The 16,259-nt window shown below is 43.2% G+C and overlaps 1 protein-coding gene across 2 annotated transcripts; it reads right to left on the bottom strand.

Annotated features, from left to right (window-relative positions):
- Positions 1 to 1,550: 1,550 nt before the first annotated feature.
- On the bottom strand, positions 1,551 to 15,906 carry gda (guanine deaminase). 2 transcript variants are annotated; one of them, XM_036527884.1, is made up of 14 exons: positions 15,778 to 15,906; positions 15,040 to 15,128; positions 14,324 to 14,495; positions 10,979 to 11,066; positions 9,456 to 9,561; positions 9,009 to 9,036; positions 8,101 to 8,208; positions 6,655 to 6,762; positions 4,212 to 4,309; positions 3,149 to 3,216; positions 2,524 to 2,670; positions 2,134 to 2,252; positions 1,885 to 1,912; positions 1,551 to 1,628 (listed from the first exon to the last, which is right to left on the bottom strand). In XM_036527884.1, the coding sequence occupies exons 1-14, from the start codon at positions 15,904 to 15,906 to the stop codon at positions 1,558 to 1,560; spliced, it is 1,359 nt and encodes a 452-aa protein (XP_036383777.1). In that variant the 3' UTR covers positions 1,551 to 1,557. The 2 variants fall into 2 exon arrangements, with proteins under 2 accessions (XP_036383777.1, XP_036383778.1); XM_036527885.1 differs by having other exon boundaries at positions 14,324 to 14,492.
- Positions 15,907 to 16,259: the final 353 nt, after the last annotated feature.

Below are 16,259 nucleotides of genomic sequence, written 5' to 3'. Positions count from 1 at the left end.
TCCCTTAAGCACGGTAATCAGGTGTGTGTTGAAGCACTGCTCCGCATGACTCAAAAGGAGGCAGCTCTTTGGGGGACACGATCCCTCGAGAAACGGGCAGCAGGTGTTATGTTTGTTTGTGACAGCCGCCAGATAGAAATGGCTAAGAGGGCTTTGGAAGAGACTCTCCACCTGTCACGGACACGTGGGTCCCACGAGCAGAAGGAACGTTTGCGACAGGATCGGTCTAGGAAACTGCAGATGGACGTGCCTTGGCCTGCTATGTGTGTATTAACCGTTGTTATTCATTATAGAAGAGTTGTGAAAGAAGGAACCACCACTCCGTGACAACTCTCCTGCCAAGTTACTGTACCTGGACCGAACTATAAAATAATTCTGTCTTTGTTGAAGAGACATTACAGCATCGAGAGATTCGCTGAAGATGTATTGTTTATACAATTAATGAACAAGACTGTTATGGTTTTTCTTAGTACTGTTGCTTTATAAATGAATATTGACACCCCAAACCGGAAATGAAACCATGAAATTTGCTCTGATATGTAACTCGAACTGTAATGATGCATCCAGTCATTTTTGACTAACTCATCTCCTTCAGAATGAGAAAATATTTAACTACTGATCCATGGTTAAGTGTTAACACAAGAAGTGCAAAGGCACCATGCTTCCTGTCTAACTTGGCATTGCTTGACTGATAATATGTTATTGTTAACAGCACCTGTCTTACTGCCATATTACTCTGGGCAGCTCTAGGATCACCTAGTCTTGGAAGCCAAGCAGTCCAGGTTTGGACTGTGCTTCAGTGGGAGACAATGCAGGGATGAGGGAAACAGACAACACTGTAAAACCATTCATTAAATCAGTTGTTTTAAAGTATTGCAGTCACAACTGCAATCTCAGTAAACATATTAAAAGATGAAACAAAACATGCAATTTGTATTTAAAATCATATATTTTATTGTGATTGCACATCTCTTTTCAGTTCCCTTTGTGTAACAGCATTTTGGTTTGGATTTAGTTAAAAAAATACAATCGCATTGTACTGTTGGCACTTTAACCCATATTTCTATGATAAAGTTATATTTAAATGAAACTTGGTCATAACAATAACATGACTGGCTTAATATACAGTCAACAAAAGCACTTAAAGTTTTTACAGATAATGCCATTGGTTAATATTTTCCCCCTGGTAAATATCATGAAAGCCAACAAAAATAAAGGATGCTGATCCTTAGTTTGAATTTTCCCGGAGATATTGCACCACACAGAGGAAAACCTGACCTCTGTTCGATGTTTCTTGCTTGAGCCTGTCTTGTCTAATTGAATTTCACTTTCTCACAACACCAACAAGAAAACCAGGCCCAACTGTCCACAACACAGACAACACAGACAGATTGCAAAGACCTTCTGTCCCTTCTAAGCCAAGTGCTAACTTTCATTCGCTATACAAAATACATGTAAAAAATACAGACACGTGTATCTATATATGTGTTCGCAGAGTACACTGAAAGAGAAATCAAATGTAAAAGCCCAAGAAGTCAAATTAGGTGAGTCTGGTAACTACATGGCCTCCTGAAATGGTACGACTCTTCTCCCTGCAACATACACCTCCACGATGTTCCGGTCATCACCTGTAAGATGAGGGCCAAACAGCACAGAACATCATAATATGCTCATAATACCACATTACTACAATTAACATTTACTTTACACATGAAATCAGGACTTCTTCACAGTTCTGTATCATAATACAGCTTTACAATAGTGAACCTTTATATCGGTTTGTGTTCGTATTGCAATTGAATGATCATGTTTTTTTTGGCGATGCTGTCTGTTCAGCACAAAGCAGCTTTCAGGCACAGAGGCCTGTGTTGAGGCTGTACTTACCCAAATTCAGGAACTTCTCCAGAATGACCTAAAGGGTGTGAGATGACAGTGAGGTCAAAACATCACAAGGTACTGGACACACATTCGCTCACTCATTCACTCATTCCCTCATTCATATGCACACAGATATACACACACACTCATTTATAAACACACCTGCATACATGTGTATGTATGTATGTATGCATAAATCATCCTAGAAGAGCTATCCAGTATCTGTCTGTTTAGTGAGCAGCAGTACATTTGTACCTTGGTATCCTCTTTTGGGAACACATCAAATGGGCCATCTGGGACAGAGGGGTCAACCAGCAATGCATCAAAATCCTTTCCCACCTGGAAATTCCCAGTGCGGTCATCAAGGGAGAGCGCTGGAAAAACCATGAACATTTGCAACAATTAACCAATAAGATTTTATTTAATATGGGCCAACAGGTCACCACACAGTAATTTGTAAACAAATTCCTAAGCAGGAAACTGATGTCAGGGTTTTTAATGCTTTTGCTGGAAAACATGTTTCCAGCAAATTATACATGTTTTCCACAAACTGCAGCATGCTTCCTGGCACTAGAAGGATTAGTAATGGTCTGTAAATGGGCTCCTCCATTCTCTGAAACTTCAGCGACAGAGGCCAGGCCTGACCTTGGCTTCCTCCCAGAGTAGCTAGTCTGAATGCTTCCTCGAAGGTGAGCGTTTCATACTGGGGGTCTTGGATTGTCAGAGCTTTGGAGGTGTCAAGCGTTCGTCTGATGGCGTCCAGCATGGAAGGGGAATACCCACCGGCGACGTCTGTGGGAAAAACATGCAACCGCGATGAAACAGCACAGGTAAGCAGCATGACGCGAGCAGGAAAAATGGCAGATAAAACAACACAACACAGACAAATAATAGCAGGTAAAAACAACATGGGCAGCTGAAAAAAACAAACCCAGGGGGCAGGTGAAAGAATAAAATCCAGGTAAAAAAATGACTGGGATGAGGTCAGCATGCAAAATGAAATGCTTATGAAGATAAAAATGTTAAACAGCCACGTTCATGTGTGCACGTGTGTCTTGGCAGCTCCAACACACGTTTGAGGAGGAGCAATGGGGTCAGCTCCCAGAAGCCAGCAGAGGATATAAATAGCAGACAGAGAGGGGCTGGGACAAGGTCAGAGGGTCTGCTTCACTCCAGAGACTTCATCGTCTCTGGAAACAGCAGTGTGGCCTTGCTGCTCCATATGGGAGCTCGGGCCAGGGAGGTGTCCGTGGGGCAACAGCTCACCTACCTGTGCCCAGACCTAGCTTCACGTTGTGCCTCAGAACTCTGCGAACATCGAGCATTCCGCTGCACAGCCTGAACAGACAGACAGGCACACACACACACAAACAAGGGTCAGATGCACAGGTAACAACATCAACAACTACAGCAACAATAACCTCATGCTGTAAATGACCCCGGATGGGTTACATGTAAAAGGTTAAAGTGACATCACACACGGGTATATCGTAATTGTTCTGGCACATTCTCATCTGCTCTTGTCACATAGTTGGCGCCTGGTCAGAGAGATGACCTCACCCAGGAGAACACCTAGTAAGTAGCACCTTTCATGGATCTCTCTAGCAGGGATCCACAGCAGCCATTTTGTGGCAGGACGCTTACCACACATCAGCTGAGGTGTTAATTAAACTGGGCGAGGATTAGGTGATGAGAATGGCGAGGTTCACAGGGATAGACCGGGAAGTGGGTCAAGACACTGGGGAACTCCCTAGTATCTGAGTTAAGTGCCATGTGAACTCTGACGATCACAGTGACTCAGGACTTTGGCTTCTCATCACAAAGGGAATATGGGACACACAAAGAGTATATTTGTCATTAGTTTAATTTCTGTGAATTAGACTGATTCATGATGTAATCCTTTTTTAATCTTGTTTTATAGACGTGGTTTTCAACAGGGGAAAAAGGTGCCAACCACACCACTGCACACCACTCAACACTGCTACAGGCTACACTGTTGCACACTGCACTCCTCCACTCTGCTCTGCTGCACGTGGCCCCTCTCTGGAACAAAGGCCCCTCTGTGCAGAAGCCCCACATGCAGCTCCACTGCAGCCCAGGGGGGAGTTCAACAGGCAGGCTGAGGACAACTCTGACCACCGGGACTGAAGTTAGGGTTAGGGTCAGGGTTAGGGTTGAGGTTAGGCTTTAACAACGTGCTGTACTTAGGACAGCTCTTGCTTAGGACAGCTCTAAAGATAGTACTGTACTTAATACAGCTCTGTTGATGGTGCTGGACTTGGTACAGCTCTGTCTGATTGTATTGCACTTGGGACAGCTCCAGCTGTACTTACGAGATGTTGGAGTTAGGGCAGTGAGAGATCGCAGCTCCTGTTTCCCTGAACAGCGTCAGCTCCGAATCACCGAGGTGACAAGCATGGGCCATCACGGTCTGTCAATCGACATCTTCATCGTCATCATCATCATAATCACCATCACTATCATCATCACACACTGCATCAGTGACAAATTACTTTTACTTCATCAAAGTTTACATGACCTTCTTCTGTCTTACCAAATCTTACATATTTATTTAAAGTTTTACTGCACCATCATCATCATCATCATCATCACATCGCTCCGCTTCATTCCCAGATGAACTAAATACTTTCTATGCCCGGGCCCAGATGGCATTACACCTCGGGTCTTAAGGTCCTGCTACAGCCAACTTGCTTCTGTTTTCACAGACATTCTGAACCTGTCATTTTCCCTCTGTATGGTTCCTACATGTTTTAAGAAATCTATAATAGTACCTGTGCCTAAGAAATCACCTGCTACACACTTGAATGATTTTAGACCCGTAGCTTTAACTTCTGTGATAATGAAGTGTTTTGAGCAACTGGTGAAAGTACATATAAACAACAGTATATCTGCTACTATCGATCCATTACAATTTGCATATAGATCTAACAGAGCTGTGGATGATGCTGTATCACTGGCTTTACATACTGTGCTACAACATTTGGAGGGTAAAAACACATATGTCAGGATGCTATTTGTTGATTATTGCAGTGCTTTCAACACAATTATTCCATCTATCCTTGTAACTAAGCTGATAGACCTTGGCCACTGCAATTCCATCTGCAGGTGGTTACAGGACTTCCTGACAGGCCGACTGCAGATAGTTAGGGTTGGAAACAGATATTCATCCACTGCAGTTCTGAACACCGGTGCTCCACAAGGCTGCTGTGTCAGTCCTTTACTGTACAGTCTGTACACATATGACTGTGTGGCTAAATATCCTACTAACAGCATTGTGAAATTCACAGATGATACAACAGTGATGGCACTTATTACTGACAACAATGAGATGGCTTACAGGGATGAAGTGAGAAACCTAATCATGTAGTGTCACAAAAACAATCTGTCCCTTAATGTGGAGAAAACTAAGGAGCTCATTATTGACTTCAGGAGAAGTAAATCAGTACACACACCTGTTCCCATAAATAACACTCCTGTGGAAATTGTTAATAGCTTTAAGTTCTTAGGCATTCATATTTCTGACTCTCTCTCCTGGTCTCTTCACATCAGCTGTGTCATCAAGAAAGCACACCAGGGACTCTATTTTCTGAAGTGTTTCAAAAAATATGGCTTGTCTACAAAAACCCTCATTAACTTGACAGGAAGCGTATTGGTGTGGTTTGGCAACATTGCTTCACATGATCATACACTCCTGATAAGGACAGTAAAAACAGCATCTAAAGTCATCGGATCACCATTACCACCAATACAGGACATCTACATCAAACGCTGCAAGAAGAAGGCACTATGCATTATGCAGGACACAAGTCACCCCGCTCACAGTTTTTTCTCTTATCTCCCTTCGGGGAAGCGCCTACAGAGCATCACAGCGCAGACCTCCGCTTCAGGGACAGTTTTTACCCTCAGGCAATAAGGCTCCTGAACAACATTTCAGTTAGAAGAAGGGCTGAGGTCTGATCTATGGCTTAGTCTTTTTTATTATTATTGTACTTTTATTGCTATTTATTGGTATTTATTGTTATTTATTGATTTTGGGCTGAGAGAGCGCCAGGGCACATTTTATTTTATTGCTTATGGTACTCTGTACTTGTATGCACATGACAAATAAACTTGAACTTACATAACTTATATCATCGTCATCATCGTCATTATTGTCATCACTAACTTCATCACCATCAGCCACTATGGGACGCTAATTCTCTGGCTCATGGCAGTGACATAATGAAATTGCAGCCTGGTTTACACAAGATACACTCTCTCTTTAGCAGCCAATCACGAACGGCCTGTGCTCAGCTCCTGTCTATGTGCAGTCAACTGTCTCTGACATAATGCCAGGGATTGTCAATGGACTTCAACCCGGGGTCAGAATTCTAGCTGCAATGAGTCTGTTTGCGTAGGGCTGTCTCACGTGTGCAGGTGTTTCACTTCCAGAATGGAGCCATGGCAGAGGCACAATGATCTGCATCTGCCCCGTGCTCATGAGTAGCCAAAATCACATTCCTTTTCAGTAAGCAGGGCTGGGCTTATACCACATGACGCTGTGCAGATCGCAACCCAAACCACACCCGATGCTGGTCATATCCTGTCCTGAAGACTGTGTTGTCCATTGGAAAGGCAAGGTTTTCCAGAGGCGATTATTTAGATGGGGACTTGAATCACTTGTAGGTCTAGGTGTAGGACTACGTAGGGTGTAGGGACTTTTGAGGACACTCAGATGAAGGGCAGAGGTGGTAGGTAGGCGTGTCATGGGCTGACCTTGTCGGTGAGGAGGTTGTGTTTGAGGTAGACGTCTGCGTAGGACTCGGAGTCTGGGAACAGCTCCTGGACCAGGGTGACCTCCTCTCTGGTCTCGCTGATGTGACTCTGGGGTAAGAGGAACAGAAACAGGCTTCATCTTTATCTGACATTCAGTAGGTGGCTCAACACAGCTAACTGGCTCTCTCATTGTGATTCCTTTAGCCCTATGCTGGAGTAGTTGAGCTAATGAAGATAAACCATGTCCATAAAGGAATCAACTCACCAATGGCCAAAGTGCCCAACGATTAAGGAACACAGTTAGTCAGATATTATTCAACTCTTAATCCGTCTTACTGGTAATACTAATCACTTGGATGTTTCTCTATTATAGAATGTTACAGAATGCAGATAAGGGACCATATCTCCTTATCTCACGTAGTGTGTCTCTATACAGGTTGCTGTGTCTCTGGGAGGTGCAAATGTGCCTTTGACCTGTGCTCAGTCCATAAATAATACAATTTTGTGAAGCCACTAGCATATACGCAAGTGACTATGGAGCACACCTATCAAAAATTCTAGGTGTATTTTCTGTTAACTGTGACCTTAAAACCACAATGTATAACTGCAGTAGATAAGATTTACAAGGAATCTTGTGTGAGACTAAAATTCACACACACTGCACAACACCAACTGTCAAATGACAGGGGTACAGATGGGCACTGGTGAGTATGGGATGGATCTGAGATCCTTAGTAAGTGGCCACCATACTAAATCACTTAAAACACCAGCTTATGGCTCTTCAAATGAGCTTTTCACAACACCAAACATGACGGTGCTGTCTATGAAGACGATCAGATTCAGTGATTTCTTTCAAGAGGTCAACCCAGTAGCGAGAGCAACTGAACTCCACGACCTAATTGCCAGAGGCCGCAGGGGCAACAGTTTGTGTGTAGGGGTTGCAAGACAGCTGAGATACCAGCACTGTTGGTTTATTGCATCCTGCCAGCCTTCTCCCAGCACAGTGGAACAGTAAGAACGCTTGCATTTCTTTGGGGGTTCGGCGGGGAGGCTCCATAAACCACCCTACATTCACGTCCCCGCATCAGGTTAGAGAAAACTGGCGAGAATGCAGTATAACGTCATTTCGGCGAATGCACAAATGTATCCAATACCAGTGCACTGCTGCTTCAGGGTAATGATGTTTTTAAATGGATAATAATGGGTTATAAAATGAGTAATAGTGGATTAATATGGAAGAATGTGGTTAGCACACCAACACAATTTCTGGTGAATGCTTTCTTTGAAAGCTACACACCACAGGTGTGTATGTTGGATGAACCTGTAAATATCACATCCACCAAGGATAGCCCCCAAGGAGTTTCACGTCCTCAGGGCCGGAGACGTTAAAAGGACCGATCAGAACTACGTGTTTGTGCAGTACCGATGTAGCACGGGTATGCACACCTGAATGTGGAGGTCGTTGTTCTTGGCAATCTCTCCCAGGTGGCTGAGCAGCGTGGAGGAGCAGGAGGGCGCAAAGCGGGGGGTTACAACAGGCCGCACCAGTGGGTACTGCAAAACACCACAAAAACTCCCAGCATGCACTTCTCCATTCTGGGTTTTTCACATAAAAACATCCCACAAATGCAATATGATTATTTTTCAATGCAGCTTCACATAAGTTGCAACATAAACAGCATAACACAGTTCTGACTCCCGGTGGTGAAAACTAAGAGAAGCTCAATGACATATGAATTATTAAAATACTGAAATCCTGTATTTCTGGGAGTGACTAAATATTTCAATACATCAAATGACTTGGTTGCATTTTTTTCATGTTATGCTTGCTATTTGAGTCAAGCGAGCAGCGTGATTGCACTGACCAGTGCCTTCATGGATAAAGCGAGCTTATTCATCTGGGAAATACAGTATATGAATATTTGTGTAATATGGTCAAACGAGCGGTCATAACTACATTCTAGAAAATCAGGTGTGCACAAGCTGAAAAAATTCACGCTGGGGGGTAGGTGGAAATATTTTAAAACTTACATGCGAAAGGGTTAAGTTCTCACTTAAACATATAAAATCTGTGAGAGAGACCTTTCTGATGTGAGAGTGTATCTACATAAAAATATTACATAGCTGACTGGCATATTTAGGATGACATAGTGTAAATATAATACAGAGTTACACATGACACAACATATCTGAAGAACTTTTCAGTAAATTAAGGTAGTGTAACTTAACAATAGTGATTGTGCAACCAGTAACCACAGTAATCGGTCAGGCCATTATCAGCAGCTTCAGAGTGTGTCTCTGTGGATTCTCATGTGGATTCACTGGATTTGGCTTGATTGCTTAAGAGCACTTACCTTTCTTTTCAGAAGTGCCCCGATGAACCTGCAAATCAAGAACAACGTTGTTTCACAAGAATACAGTCACTGACTCCAGCAGAAAGATATAGGCCACCTCGTCCCTCTCCACTTCAAGAACAGCAGAGCTTGAACTGGACTTATGCTACTTATGCTAAGTAGTAAACTGAACTGATATAGCTCACCCACAGAAATGTGTCATCAACAAATTTTCCCATAAGAAGAAAAAATAGCATTACCCACAGACACAAAGATATGAGACAGGCTTTTATATACAACTGCTGGGCCATTTTGACCCGAGAATGGTCAGTAACAAGAGGACCCATGAGGGTATGGCCTCTTCCACCACTCCAGCCATAATTCTTCTCTATGCTGTCATATTAGCTGCAGTAAAAACAGCAGGTTTCAAGACACTCCGGGTCCTGTGAAACCACGCTGGCGGCTCACCGGTTGGTCTCCTTCGTCGAATCACATGCAGTTTCTTTGTAGCACTGCACGGCATTGTTGACGTCCATGCACACCTTGCCCACAAGGGCACGCTGTCCAAACTTATCTGAGGGAGAGGAAGAAACAGAGACCTTAAGCAGGCCTGGAGGGGCTGTGGTGCTGTGTAGTGGTTTCCTCTGATTTATGTCTTTCAAATACAACAAACATGGACTTCCACTGAAGGCAATCCACATCCACTTGTGATAATTTCCCTTGATAGCTCTTTCATGGGGCTTTTGATATTGACAAATGCTTTGCAGAACAGCGTAATGAAAAACTGGACTCTGGAATCATGACTGCCAACTGGTTTTACAGGCGGTTTAAAAATATGCAATGATAGACACACGCCAAGAAGCTAAGCATACCTGACAAGTTAATTACCTGCACTTAAATGGAGGGATAAAACAAGTACGTGTTTCATGCACAGTTATTGTTCTTCTCCGCCAGGCTGTCTGTAGCCTGTCTAAACCAGAATGGACAGACATGTTCGGCCAGACCCGTCAGATAATTGTCTCCACTGTACATTGGAGCATCTGTCCAGTCTGGCTGAAACAAGCCATGGACAAGTGGAGACAGGGCATTAGAAGTGAGGCTCATGTGCAGTTTTACGGGAAACGCTACTACCGGGAGACCAAAGTACAACATTGTGACAACATTGCCATAACACTTCATCTGTCTGCCAACCTTGCTGTAAGGAAAACAACAAAGTCTGCCCTCCGGGGTGAATGTATCTTTAATTTTACTTAAGTGGTTTTTTTTCTGAGCATGAAACAATCAGGATGGTATTCAGGAGATGGCTAGAACTTTTACCCTAGTGCGGGTAAAAGTTCTGCCCACGTTTCTCCGTAACAGTTAAAACGTGTTCTTTCCCTCTCAGTCTTTTTTTTACACCTAAGCGCCATGTCACTGTTGTGTAACAGGGGTCATCGGCCTCGCAGCTGGGCCGTGCCATCATTATCCAATCATCTTTCTCTCTGCAGGAAATCATATATTTGAATTTCTGTCAAGCGTGACACACCAGGGTTGGAGTTTGAAAGGGTTTACCCCCCCCCCCCCCCACGCCATTCCCTTGAAACTCAAGGCAACCATTTCTTTAAAATGGTTACAGGGGGACCTGGTATTCAGAATCACAGCAAGACATAAATAGATGTCTCTTCCCCCAAACACACACACCCACATGCATACACATGTACACATCCATAACCACACACAAATCCACATGTACGTGCATCTACACAAACATCTTTGCATTTAGTCAGTGATTCAATCAATGGTTTAAATTTTGAATGCAAGTTTATGCATGTGTGTCAGCACAATTTTTTGACAAAATTGTACAATTGCTGAACTCACCAAACTGTGCTTGTGAAGAATAAAATTGACTCTTGAATTTAGTCAAAGTTAAGGAAAGATGTTGATTGAAAGCAAACCATATACTATACAAATTAAACAGATGCATTAAACTAACAGGACCACAAATCACCTACCTGCTATTTCTCCCAGTAGCAGGGTGGAGTCTGTGTAGATAGTGGCAAAGTAGCAGGCAGTGGTGGTGCCATTTTTCAGAGTTCTTTTCTGAGACACAAAAAGACATGTTCATATATTTGCATGGAGGGGATTTTAAGTGTTCATTTTTCATCTAAATCTAATCTATCTGTTCCAAACGACTCACAGAAACTCGTCTGTGTCATAACAGTAACGTTCAAAACAAAACCATGTCTTTGACATACCAAGCCAGTCACTCCATACAGAGATACAACAGCTCCTCCTTAGATCCTATATCATATCAAGAGGCATCCTACAGGCTTGTGTACAAGATCCTGCAATGTCTGCAGTGGGTAATTTCACCAAATCCTTTGTTTCACTGGACCAGCCACAAGCCCGAATTGAGAGCAACTGAAGAATACAAAATGGTAACAGTTCTAGACTAGGACTGCCCATGTGTTCACTTAAACCCTCACGTGAAGGGCGTGCAGGGTTTCCCAAAGAACTAGGCCTGGAGAACACCATGCGATCCGACTGTGACCGGCCATTCAAACCAATGAAGCACTTTTACCCTCCATATCAGAGTCCATAATTCCATCATCCTTTAATGAAGTCACCGTATCTCAGTTGAGGACTGCTTTGTGCTTTACCAAATGGTACATGCAAAGTGTTTGAGCCTGGCAAACCATGCTGAGCTCCCTTTGGTTAAATACGCTTGCGGGAAGGCACAGTCCACTGTAGGCAAAAATTCATCTGGTTTTGCTGGTCAGCTGGATATTCAGCTCAACTATGCTTTTCAACAGAAAATGCAGTAAGTACAGTGAGTAAAGTACAGTAAGTGTATCAAGATCTCTGGGGTGTCACCGAAAGGTAAACAGCAACCATCACAGCAGTGTTAAAGAATTGAGGAAACAATCAGCAAGAATGGGCTCTACCAAAGTCCAAGCATGTGAACAGACAGAGCATAAAAGGCACACAAAAGCATGTTCCTCCTGTGGCAAGCAGAGCTCTTCTGTGAGCAGGCAAAGATTTCATTGGTCTGCTCTGTGTAAAAAGCTGTGATAGGGGAGACACTCCGGTTATAGATTAACTCCTATTAAGGTCATAATTACCCTGACTTTAGAAAGTAGTTCTCATGAACTCATCAACCAAGGTGAAGACACACTCGAGAAGGCATGTGTGGCTAATGAGACAGGGCCGGTTAACTATCTTTTTTAAAAAATAATTTTTCCTCCTTCATGCATCTCTGTTTATGGAATTGCCAACAGTGCATTCGGCTTGTCTCAATGCAACAACCTCTGCACCTTTTGCAGGAGTGCTGACAAGACAAATGCAATACCCTCACACAAAATCAACCTACAGCTATTTTCACACTGCAAGTCTCACAGCACACTACAGTGGAGTGGCCACCCATGGGAGGATAAGGGTATCTGAGCAACGTGCAGGCATCCAACAAGTTTTCTGAGAGCACAAAGATGAGGAAACTCTGGCAGAAGAAGAAAGCCCTGCCAGCCTGCTATGGTCAGTTAAATATGGTAACAGGGGCGATCTCCCTACACATCACAAATCAGGGAAAGATGAGAAGGCATGACCTTGCCCTGGATTGACAGGTCAACATCTGGAAATCTGCATGGGACACAACTGCTCAAACTGCCCTAGGAAACAAAGCCAGTTTTTGAGAGTGAGGATCCTAGTTATTGACAACAGATGCAAGGGGGAAGAGGGGGAGAGGCTCTGATTACAGGTTAACTTTTAATAAGGTCATAGTTACCATGACATTGGGTGGTAGTTCTCATGAACTCATCAACTAAGGTAAAGACACATACTCGAGAAGGCATGTGTGACTAATAAGACAAGAGCAGTTGATTATTTTTTCTAAAAAAAGAACTTTGGCTCCTCTCTGATGGCCTTGCACCTCTGACAGCTCTGCTAGTGGACCCCTCCTTGCTCTGAGAAGGGGGGGGTGCTTCCCATCCAAAACAGATGGACCAAATGTTTGTTATGTTGTCATGTTTGTTACCCCTGACCTGCTCACTGCACTGTCCAGGATGGAAACATATCTCCCAACGACAGTCAGGTAACAAATCTCCCCTTATGCATTTCCGTCTCCTGTGACAAGCCCAGAAGCCTCTGTTGGGAAACAGAATACGGCCTCCCCAGTAGGCCTCCAACAAATGAGCTGCCATCCCCTCAGGTCTAATGGACTCATCCTCCTCAATAATTTGACAAGTACTGTTGTTTAATACTGGCAAAATGTGCTTTGTGCAGCATGTCAAAATAAGGTAACTTGTACAGTTAGACGTGCCGAAATAATGTTTTATCAGCACACGTCAAACTGTGGTTATCACCTCACAAGTTATTGTAGTTTGACTCATTGCTGCTGAAAGCCCAATCTGACACTCACCCTTAGGGTTATCTTTACCTTCCCCTTTTTGTGTTGTTTTGTCCTGCAATAGCCTTTTTCATCATTTATTCATTAATTCATTTCTTGTTTGTCATTATTTGTTTAGCGTTCTAGTTTATTTTGTTTTGTTTCGTCAGTGTTCGCGTTGTGTTAATAAACTTATTTTATTAATTACATCATCACCTTGTCTGCATTCTGAATAAACAAACGAGGCTCTAACAGGTTTAAAAGATCTCATTTTATTCATTTTTATATTCGCTGAGGAATGTTACCGGTTGCGGGGGGCAGTGTAGCATAGTGGTTAAGGAGCAGGACTTGTGACCAAAAGGTTATCAGTTCGATTCCCCACTGGGGCACTGTTGTTGTACTCTTGGGCAAGGTACTTAACCCACAACTGCCTCAGTAAATACCTATAGTAAATACATTGTGTAAAAAAAAAAAAAAAAAAAAAAAAACTGTAACCTATGTAAGTTGCTCTGGGTAAAGCTGTCTGCTAAATGACATAATGTAACATAATGTAAAATGACCAGAGCCTCTACGGGACAGCAATATTCCCTACATAGACAGTGCCCTGTCTGAGGATAGGCATGTCAGAAACACAGACTAACATCTGGAAATCTGCATGGGGCACAGCTGCTCTAGGAAATATAGCCACTGTTTGTGAGTCAGGTACCTAGTCATTGACATCAGATGACAAATTCAGGTTTGAACCAGAGTTATAGGCTAGCCTGCCACTTAACAAGACCTGTGTCTTGTTAACTGAGTCACTTGGGCGCCCAGGGACAATAAGGGCCCCACCTAAACAGTGACATTATTTTGGTGTGGCCATTAGGTGGCAATATCAAGCACACAGCACCCTGTGGACTTCCCTACAATTCATGTGGCTTACTCATTGACTTTAAATCTGCAAAGCAGGTTAATCTGGAAACCAGTTCAAGCTCACCACAACTTTGGTGTACACATCCTGGGAGAAGTCCAGGTCCTTGTAGTTGGCTTCGACGGGGAAGGTGTAGGTGTTGAGCCACTGGAGCAGGGGCAGGTCGAGGGCAGTGCCCGTGTAGCTGTACTGAGAGGCGTGGATGTGTGTGTCCACCAAGCCAGGCATGAAGAACCTGCTGCAAAAACAAGATGGTGGCCATGACTACTAGCGTTGTCAAGAGAATGTGACAAGGAAGCTGCCCCCTCCTCACCCCTGCACGATTAATCAAGGGCACAAGAGGAGGAATGGCCCCTCTCTGGGCTGACAGGTCAACATCTGGAAATCTGCATGGGGCATAGTCATTCAAATCTCTCTGGGAAAGCGCAGAAAAGATCAGTCATGGAAAAGAAAATGCTTCATTGTACAACATTTGTGGATGATGTCATATTATGTGAATACAGAGTGTACAGCATGTGGGGAAAATCGCCTTACTTAATCTGTTATAATACAGCGGTATAAAAAAGGAGGTAACATCACTCACCAGGGCTCCATGATTGATTGATCAAATGATCGACAAACTGACTGATTGATTGATCGATTGAATGGAAACAGAATCAAAATTAACAGACTTGTTGATTTCTGAAGCAGTTCAAAATGCATTATTATTATTATTAGTAGTAGTAGTAGTAGTAGTAGTAGTAGTACTAACAACCTGCCTCCAAATGCAGCTGATTACTCACTGTTTTCCCAGGTGCTTCACATCGGATATTTTGAATCCCCGTATTTCGGAGAGCCTGGCCACTTCCTCTGCTCTCGCTATAAAGGCAATCTGAGAAAACAATACCATGCTCTGTAATTATTTCATAGGGCAGCGGTTTGCAACTCCAAATTATGGACTTCAACTGTTGGGCTCTACCACCAGTTCCCCAAACAAGTGCTAAAAAAATAACAACCATAAAACTATTTGAAAAACACCCAAAAAGGACTTTGGAAAGCTAGCTAACATGCAACAGTTGCATGCAGTATGAAGCCCAACTAACATGCATGCACACTCCCGATAATTCAAGGTGGGTACATAAAATAAGCCATATCTGTTACGTATGCTTGAAGCCTTTATAAGTAATTGACTAGAAACAACTACAGAATATTTATTAATTTTTTATGTTACACTCAATTTATTATGATATTATAATATATTAATTGTGTAACTAGAATAGCTAGAAATTATGCCTTATTGTTTGACCCATATATTATGCAACTACGCAACGAGGAATACCAAGATAAGCAACAGAGCAACACCCATTCTGTGCCTAATTATGTGTGCATTATTTTGGAAAATTCAGATAATATTAGTTCACCGATAATGGAAACCTCTCCTCTATCAACTTTAAATTGCATTCAGGCTATGTTTTCTGTACATCAAAAAGTAATATTTGTGTCTCAGTGAGGCTTATATTGAGTACAGAAATAAAATTTACCTTTCCCTCTATATCGACTCCCAGAACCGTATCTTCGAGAATTTCTACAGCTGCATATTGTGTCGAGTGTACGAAAGTTCCCCTGAAGACTCGAGCGATTTCTGCGGGAGGCTCTTGCGCGCTCATCATCTTCGCGTTTGCACAGCATGGACCGGGTAGCGCCATTATATATCCAGTGGGAGCGGTCAAGGCGCTTTTTCAGCACCGATACAAGTGGGAGGTGTCCAATCGAGCCTGTGAATAAGTCACGCGAGGCTCCACCTGCGTGTTCCCCGCGCCTCTCCGAGCAACAGGCAACATACACACGAGCTACCAAGCCAGGAATTTTTTTGTAGTTAGTTTCCAACAGCCCGGCGCTATGCGGGTGCTTAGGGGTGCATTGAGACGGACCTCAGTGCACCCCCAGTTGTCTCCTTATATCCTTATATCTATATAGTATTTATGAATTTTTGTGCACCACCGTGGATTGCAGTCGCACCAAT

Source organism: Megalops cyprinoides, chromosome 4 (assembly GCF_013368585.1).
Source record: "Megalops cyprinoides isolate fMegCyp1 chromosome 4, fMegCyp1.pri, whole genome shotgun sequence".
In the NCBI taxonomy this organism is placed as follows: Eukaryota; Metazoa; Chordata; class Actinopteri; order Elopiformes; family Megalopidae; genus Megalops; species Megalops cyprinoides.
This window is presented reverse-complemented; position numbering and strand designations above follow the sequence as displayed.